Source organism: Vigna umbellata, chromosome 4 (assembly GCF_029865625.1).
Source record: "Vigna umbellata cultivar VRB3 chromosome 4, Vumbellata_1.0, whole genome shotgun sequence".
Taxonomy (NCBI): domain Eukaryota; kingdom Viridiplantae; phylum Streptophyta; class Magnoliopsida; order Fabales; family Fabaceae; genus Vigna; species Vigna umbellata.
The window spans coordinates 1,028,508-1,037,739 of NC_142168.1; the positions used below are offsets into that span (position 1 = coordinate 1,028,508).

General features: G+C 31.6%; 1 protein-coding gene across 2 annotated transcripts; it reads right to left on the reverse strand.

Moving 5' to 3' along the window:
• Positions 1–3,822: 3,822 nt before the first annotated feature.
• Positions 3,823–6,215, reverse strand: LOC148198892 (bidirectional sugar transporter SWEET3-like). Of its 2 annotated transcripts, XM_088113881.1 has the most exons (7): positions 6,103–6,215; positions 5,973–6,009; positions 5,656–5,878; positions 5,275–5,436; positions 4,933–5,052; positions 4,639–4,844; positions 3,823–4,389 (listed from the first exon to the last, which is right to left on the reverse strand). In XM_088113881.1, exons 1-6 carry the CDS (start codon positions 6,137–6,139, stop codon positions 4,647–4,649), a joined length of 777 nt encoding a protein of 258 aa, XP_087970007.1. In that variant the 5' UTR covers positions 6,140–6,215; the 3' UTR covers positions 3,823–4,389; positions 4,639–4,646. The 2 variants fall into 2 exon arrangements, with proteins under 2 accessions (XP_087970007.1, XP_087970006.1); XM_088113880.1 differs by lacking the exon at positions 3,823–4,389 and having other exon boundaries at positions 4,497–4,844.
• Positions 6,216–9,232: the final 3,017 nt, after the last annotated feature.

Here is a 9,232-nt window from a genome sequence, read left to right on the forward strand (position 1 = left end):
GGATGTGTTCATTATGCAGACACTGAAAAAACAAGGAATCGTACATACTACATACATATATACGACGAACTGCCATGTGATATCGCCTATGATTCCAGAAATACAATCATATTAAAATTTGAGCTTCGCTTTTGCGTGGAAAGAGGAGATCAAGATTCGTGGATTTTTAAAATAATATGAATTTTTCTTTTGATTCAGCCTAGTGATATATATGGTGATGCCTGTCAAATTACCACTTTCCTTTGTCGTCATGTGCAAATCACTGATCCAGTTTTTCATAAGTACAAAATATATCATTCAAAAAGGAGAAGAGGCAAATTCCTGATTGACAATGCATATGACATTCATGTATAACTGTGTTGATAAGGTGAACCATTGAATTATAAAATAAGGAGTTGGAAAGAATCTCCTATACCCTTTGCATGTGTCTGGGCATATGAGAAAGGTGGCAATGGCTTGGGAGTGCTACGTTTATACAGAGAATTAATCGGCCTCTGTGTTTCCAAAAGCTTCACCAACTCTTCGATTGCAAAATTCAGTGAGGACACGTACAAAAGCCTTCCCAAACTCATCATTCTCAATTAATACAAATTTTCAGCTACACGTTCAAATGGAATATTCCTTCAGTGATCAAGGAAATTTATTATAAGTCTAACAATCTTGTTTTATATACACTAGTTGTAAGATTGAGCTAAATTCACTTCTCATTGTCATTAAAAACTTCTCCAAATAAAATTTATTACTTATTAAATTTATTGTGTCATAGTTATTATTAAAAAGTATATGTTAAAAATATATGTCTTAATATATTAAGTAAATTAAACACTTATTTCAAGAATTAATTTTATAGGTTTAAGTTTGTACAAAAAAATTAAATGTCTTCAAAAAAGAAGATTATAAAATATCAAGGCATTTACTTTATTTTGTTTAACACATATTTTTGTAAGTAAAAATATCCAGCACAGAAAGGTGCATACATTTTCGCTCGATCAATTGGACCACCTATGTTCAGCCTTGTCAGGTTCTAATGACTTTTCATTATAAAAAAATTATAAAATATTGAAGCATTTACTTTATTTTGTTTAACACATATTTTTGTGAGTAAAAATATCCTGCACAAGAAGGTTCAGTCGCTTCCCGCTAGGCCAATTGGACCACCTACATTCAGCCTTATAAGATTCAAATGACTTTTTATTATAAAAATAAATTATAAAACATTGAAACGTTTACTTTATTTTATTTAACAAATATTTTCGTGAGTGAAAATATTTGCACAAGAAGGTTCAGTCCCTTCCTACTCGGCTAGTTGGACCACCTATGTTCAGTCTTGTCAAGTTCAAATAGTTTTTCATTATAAAAATAAATTATAAAATATTGAAGCGTTTATTTTGTTTAACGCATATTTTTGTGAGTAAAAATATCCTATAGAGGAAGGTTCAGCCGCTTCCCGCTCGGCCAGTTTGACCACCTACGTTCAGCCTTATCAGGTTCTAATGACTTTTTATTATAAAAATAAATTATAAAACATTGAAACGTCTACTTTATTTTGTTTAACAGATATTTTCGTGAGTGAAAATATTTGCACAGGAAGGTTTATTCCTTTCCTGCTCGGCTAGTTGGACCACCTACGTTCAGTCTTGTCAAGTTCAAATGGTTTTTCATTATAAAAATAAATTATAAAATATTGAAGCATTTACTTTATTTTGTTTAACGCATATTTTCGTGAGTGAAAATATCTTGCACTCAGTCCCTTCCCGCTCGGTCCGTTGGACCACCTACGTTTAGCCTTGTCAAGTTTTAATGGCTCTTTATTATAAAATAAATTATAAAATGTTGAAGCATTTACTTTATTTTGTTTAACGCATACTTTTGTTAGTGAAAATATCCTGCATAGGAAAAAGTTCCAAAGAGAACTCCTAATGTTTACTACTCAACCTAGGAAAAAGTTCCAAAAAGAACTCCTGGCGTCTACCGCTCAACCTAGGAAAAAGTTTCAAAAAGAACTCCTAGCGTCTCAACTTAGGAAAAAATTTCAAAGAGAACTCCTAGCGTCTACTACTCAACCTAAGAAAAAGTTCAAAAGAGAAATCCTAGCGTTTCCTACTCAACCTAGGAAAAAGTTTCAAAGAGAACTCCTGTGTTTCTCGCTCAACCTAGGAAAAAGTTTCGAAAAGAACTCCTAGCGTTTCATGCTCAATCTAGGGAACAGTTCCAAAGAGAATTCCTAGAGTCTGCCGCTCAGTGTAGAGAGGAATGAAGACTTAAAGCGCATTGAAAATCGACTCCCTACATACAACGTGAGCGACCTCTGTTAAGTTCATAATAATCTCTGCACACCTCTTCCAACAAAGAGCTTGCTTGGGCTTGGGAAACTTATGAAATATATCGATCGGAGTTAATGGTCATTTATGGGTAGTTAGCAGGTATTAATTGGTCAGATTGCCCTCTACAAATATACGGTATTAATAATTGATTATGGGTTTAAAAACATACTGTATTAATGATTAATCAACGTGTTATGGCTGCCACAACCTCTATATATATACAATTGATGTCTGGTTAAAATAACATTGATCTATCATAATAAAATAGAGACATATTTTTTAAACATATCTGACTTTAGCGTCGGAATGTCTTCTGCAAATTAACAACCCATCGAAGTGAATTGCATTCTCGAAAAAATTAGACGATCGAAAAAGAACAGAATAAGGAAGGATGATCGACCTCAGACCTTTTCAATCGAAACAAAGTTAAATTTAAAATTCATTTCTTAATAATATTTCAAATCTTTCTATCATATGATGAACATTTATTTTGTTATTTCGTTTTCTATCTTATATCATATGTTGTTTAACACAGACCTTAGTTAAATGTTTGTTTTGATAACATGAACGTCTCAAACACTAATAATCCAGTATTAATTATTTGAAATATCACACATGTTAAACCGAGACCAAGTATAACCAAGAAGACATCAACCTAGTTTTACTTGGCTGTGCTGTCCAGGGTTTCTGTGTGTGTTGTATGAGTTAATTTTTGTCTAACCTTCTTCTTTCACTGTAGTTGGTAATGATTTGTAAGACGAAAATAGGTATTGTTTTTACAACGTCTCTTCAGATTGACCTGGTCTCCATTTTGTTTTACCGAACATTGGATGTAACGTCTAACTTGATGTAACACTTACGTGATGTACAACACGATAGCAGATATTTTACGTGACAATGTTAGCAAAATCAACAACACCTAAGCGAAGCTCTCATGTTATGTAAATATTATTTATTAAATAAAAAAGTCTTACTAATACGTAATCATGACAATTTTATAATTTTAAATAATACAAAGTTCAGTAATAAAAAAAGTATATTTTAAATTCGTCTCTAAAACATAACAATTTTAAATTATAAAATTTTAATTCATCAAAATCAATTTCAGGTTAAGTTGTTATCTTATAATAAAGTATAAATTATATTTAAGTAACTAATGTAAATAACAAAACGTTGTAAAAACTGGGTCTAAATGCAATTTTTTCCTGTATAAAGACTGATCGCTTATTTTAATGCTATTGGTTTTAACTTTTTATGTCTGATTATAACTTCTCAATTATTTAAATTAGGCTTTTTACCTTAAAACTTCATCTAATAATTGACAGAGATATAGTGGAGGTCTACATTAATATTGATATGCCTACAGAAACGAGATTTTTTTAAATAGGAACATAAAATGTTATAAATGCTTCTTATTTATTTTTAATATTATATATCTTTTTCATCCAAATATATATAAAATACCGATATATCATATAATTAGATGAAATTTTGAATAAGATAAAAACATAGTTGAATTTTTTTAAAAATGAAATATAAATAACTGAAGTTTAGAAGGCTAAATTACAGGGAAATTACAAAAACAAAAAATATAATTAAATGAAAAAGTAACACAAACAAAATGAGTAAATTAAAAAGTTTGGCGTCCCACATCGTTGCTCCTTTGGCAAAGGGAGAAAAGACAAAGAATAAACAACCGTGTCTCATAGCGTGGCTCGATGCTCATGTACGGAAAGAATGTTGCTGCTGACCCGTCGGTGACTCATGGTTTCTGAGTTGTCTGTTCAAACTTCGGTGTAACTTTCTTTGATTTTTTTCCTTTTTTTTTTCAACTTCTGCGAATAACCAGCAAATATGTTGGTCATTAGTAATCTTTTTAACTTATTCCCAAAATAACCAAATCATGATTGCCCTTAGATTTCTTGTTCTTCTCTTCTCTCGGGATATATCTTCCATGGGCTGTACCATCCTTAGAAGAACAAAGATCCTCGTTTGTCCGATGTTGTTCAATCTTATCTCTCATTAATTGCCATAACAATTCTCCTTTACACAAAGGGCACATGCACTAGAAAATGGAACCAAAATTTAGAAAGATACATTAAATTTTGCATCTGGTTTTTACATATATATTTTCTATTTTTACTGAACAGAGGCTTCATAAAGATAAACAGGTAAAGTAAAATCTTGTCAATAAAGCATTTATTAAGAACTAAAAATATTACATCCAAAGCTAAGAGGACCATTGTCTCTTAAAATAAAGGAAATAAACATAACCAAAGGAATATGAATAGAACATTCTGAAATCTTCAACAACCTTTCCCTTTAAAACATTGTTGACGAGTTTTCGGTCATGTGATTCGTCACATTCGTTTCAACTTTCCCCATTTCCATGTCCACCTTTTCTAAGTTACCCTTTTCCTGGTCTCCCTTGCCTGGTTCTTCCACAACACTCCTTTTTCGATATCTGCAGTGAAGTACAAGCTGCAGGATGGCTAAAGGAGTTCCAAGGATACTTGGTCCCTGTTATTGTGAGAGAAACATCAGTATTCGTAATACTTTGTTTTCTAATTTATGAAATTAATATTCAAGAGATTATTTTGACACATACCGCTACGAAAATATCTCTAATGAGGATTCCATAGATCAGCCAGAGTGTAGAAGATAAGAATGCGCACACGGATAATGTTAGTGGCATGAATTCAACACTCTTTGTTTGTATAACTTTTTTCTGCACCAAAGCATAGTTATACAATTGTTATTTAAGCCACCATATTTAACTGGATTCTTTATCATGTACAATAGAAACATAAAAGGAAAGACAGTTTAATTTTTTAGTTAGTGAGATTATTATATTGCATGATGGAACTTCTCTGCTCCAATTACCAGCAAGAATATACGCTTAGTAATGACAGAATATTTGAACAGTGGAAAACAAAGATGAGTCACTTACCATTACAACGAGGGGAGATCCATACAGCGTTACTGAAACAACTAAGCCAATGCTACCCACAAGAAGCTTTCGGTGACGGGTATCGTGAAATGCAAAAGCTGAGACTGCAGCAATTATGCAGAACAAAAGCACAACTGGTATTGCAGTCATGGCTACCTTCACCTGCAACAACGTTTACTCATCTCAAAACATGCAACAAATGGACCTGAAAACGTTGGACCACTGGGGAAGGATCTTTTTCTATGAAGAAGAAATTGCTATAACTTGATTTTTCAGCAAGGAAGTTAATATAATGAAACCATCTTGCATATGATTTAAAACAAGTATCAAAGTGTGCAAACATGATTTTTTTGGATGCACGAAGAGAGTAACGTGGCTTACCTTTCCTTTGCGAGAAGCAAACCAGAAATAAATGAGAACATAGGATAACTCCAGAACAATCCCAACACCATTAACAGTGACTATAGGGAAATTTTCCCACTTGCAGCTCACAACAGGCAAACCATACCAAGTGTAAAGAAGACAGTTCAAGAGCCCAATAATGTAAGGAATGCATGAAAACTCCTCTGTGCTTTTCTTTCTTATAACTCTTTTAAAGGTAACCCTGAACATAAAAAACATGAAAAGTGTTTAACACTTTATACATTCTCTAAAAGGGAGAACATTAAAGCAGAAACATTCTTAAACATGTAACATACACTGGTGCAGCATAAAGGGACATTGAGGCTGCATTGCCTGCAAAAAAAAAAAAAGAACAGAACTAATGAGTCAATTTCTGTGAAGACTCAATTGTCTAAGTTCTAAGCTAAGAAAAGAAGAAGGAAGTACCAAAAACAGCAACAACCAAACGAATGGTCTCTGCCATTTCTAGTTCTCTTACTGAAACTTAGAATACTGAATGCTTCGAAGTTAGAAGTTAGAAGAGATGAATATTTTCATTGAAAATGCTCTATTTATAGCAGTTTGGGAAGACAGTAGGACGCGTAGGCAGACTTAAAATAATATTAAAATTGAAACAGTGTATAAAAATTGAGAAAGGGGAAGAAAAAAAAGAAGGATGAAGTGCTGTCTACGTCTTTAACAATCATGTGGATGCGAAATTTTGTACAAAATGAGAAGCTTTTCGTCAACTTGCTCAATATAACAGTATTCTTCCAAATTCCCACCCAGTCCCCCTACTTTTTTCTCTCCAGTTTTAGAGGCTTATGTTATGGTGAAGCAACAGACACAAAACGTTATTTGCCATAAAACTTTGATGTATGGTGCCTTCATTTTTGACAAATCTCTTGCGTGTCATTTGATATTTCATGTTATTATCTGTGCAGTATTTTGATCTAAGACCTTTGTTTTTCTAATACAATTTATCAGTGCCTTCTGCTTTTCTTTTTTGGTTGTATAGCATTATGGAGGACACTAGTGCGTTTCAAAACATTACTAAGATGATCTACTCTTCATGACGTGGCTTCCATTTTGTGGAGATATGGGAGTTTATTTGGTATAGCGCAATTAAGTTGGATTTTGCTTCTCTAGTGTATGGTTTTTCAGTTGACAAAGTGAACAATTGTAACTTTTTCTAGTATATGTATTTTCTTTTTTCACAGATTTATAAGTCATTTTCTTAAGAAAGTAATAACTTAAAGAAGTTTGTTTTTACAACCCTCCCAGAACAAGTTATCCCTTCACTAGGATGGCCCGTATCGCGTCATCGAAGTCATTGGAAACTCTCAATGGCGGGCGAATAGTGAGGTCATGGAATGCACACGATCTTCGTTTCTTTTTTATAATTAGTCTCTTTACATGCATAATAACAATTTTTTTTGAAATCTTTTTTACAAATTCTGTAATAATTTGTAATTAGTCAGTTTCAAATATACAGATCAAGTAACACGATCTGTTATCAAAAAAGTTACAAAGCTTCGTTTTTTATAATGTTTTTTTAACAACTTTTATTTTACAATTTTTTACAACAGTTTATGTGATAATTTGATTAATCAATTTTAAATATACTAATCAAGTGACATAATGTATTATTAAAACATTGTAAAAAGAAGTGTTAACATAGTCTACTTAATAAATCACACTCTTTTTCTCTGGAGGTATTTTTTTCTTTTATTTTTCCAAGAGGTTTTTAACGAGGCGGCAAATTGATGAATGAATGAATTTTTCATGTGATATGGTATGTCTATGTTTCGATGTTTATGTTTGGTTGTAATATGTATATGTAGAATTTCATAACTTACAAGAGCAAAATCTTAGAGAAGTATCTAGTACTTAAATTTCAATAAAATCACCTTTATTCTTCGTTTGTCTTTAATTATAAAAGTATAAACACCTCTTAAAGTATAAACACCTCTTATATCTTTAGTTCTATTTCTAATAAAAAAAAGTTACTAATTGTTTAATATTATATATCACATTGAATAAAGTAAATAATATTTAATTACAATGGAACATGATAATAGTTAAACATGTTCAAATCAATTCGTCAGATTCTATTTCGTTTCAATTTTGTATATATTCAAACTGAATGTCAAATCAAATTGCATGTAATTTTTTTATTTAAATTGAATATATTTTTATCGAAGTTGAACCATCCCTTATTTTAAAGGACAATATAATAACTTGTTACACTGCAATTATTTGACTTACAATAAATGATGTAGAGGTTCGATAAACATGCATTCGTAATTGTGGGATAGAAAGTTAATAGTTAAGATTGCTACAAAAAAATCAACACATGTGTTTAACAAAAATAATTTATTATTGAAATATTTAATAACTACCTACTATATTATTCTTATATTCTAAAATTCAAAATAGCAACAAAAAAACAAATATTTGTTTGAGGAAAACTAATAGAAGGTATCAATTAAATTAAAGAATAATTATAAGGGCAATTGTGTCCTGATTTGGCAGCAGAATATAGAATTTTATTATTCTGATTAATTCATCCTCAATCAATTCTTTAAACCTTGGAAGAACAAATCCTAGTTTGTGGAATAAAGGTATAAGAAAAATCATCTGACTCAAGCGTGTGGTGCGCATTTGGCAAACGTATCACATGAATTCTATTCCGATTCACTGCTCCAAAAAGAGGATTTATCTTTGGTGACGATGGTGATGCTTAATCAAAATTACAACACTAAAATTATAATAATTACCAAAATTAAAATAATTAAAGAAGGTCTTTCTAGCACATAAATGTGCATCATTTTATAATTAGTTTTGTGAAATTGATTTGAGTTTAGAATAAATTTTTTAACAATTTCCAATATTTGTTTGCGTGGGACTGGTGTGCATGCGAAAAGAACGTTGGTCGAATGAACGAAGAAGATGGGTTGTGAAATAGCTGGCACCGCGCTTCTATGCTAAAAATGATTCTGTTTGTTTCACCTGCGTATAGCTGGAGGGTCAATTTTACAGCTACACTTTTTTGACTCAATTTAAGGGTACCAACCATTCATCCATGCACTCTCCAACTTCCTACCATATGTTACAAAACTCACCAATTAGTGCAATGCTCACTTTTTCTTAATGATGATAATAGTAATAATAATAAAGTTTAAATCTTTATTGGGGTTCGTATTGGACAGGTGGAAGTTCGTAGCTTATGCTTATTTGGTATGTTTCCCGAAATAAAGTGACTCAGCGTAGTAGATATGTATGTATAGATATTACATAGGATACGGTTCGGAACCTAGTAAAAGACACATCTCTATCCTATTCTGTAGCTTCTGTTTGTTTTATTATGTTATGTCACAGCTCTGTGATTACATTACACCAGCACGCTGCCCTAATTAGTTAATTTGCCCATCACGCGTCCACTGTGACACGAAAAACTTCACCAAAAAGCATTTCCTTTTATTCATGTAATTAATCATCAAACGATATGGGAGATCAGGGAGAGATTAAAAGAATTAATTCAAAATTAAGTTAGGATTAAAGTGCTCATTATTAT

Coding starts and splice junctions, on each gene's coding strand:
- LOC148198892 (XM_088113881.1), bottom strand. CDS start 6,139: ATGGCAGAGACCATTCGTTTGGTTGTTGCTGTTTTTG. Junction 5,437..5,655: donor TTGCTTCTCGCAAAGGAAAG/GTAAGCCACGTT, acceptor ACGTTGTTGCAG/GTGAAGGTAGCCATGACTGC. Junction 5,053..5,274: donor GATCTCCCCTCGTTGTAATG/GTAAGTGACTCA, acceptor GCTTTGGTGCAG/AAAAAAGTTATACAAACAAA.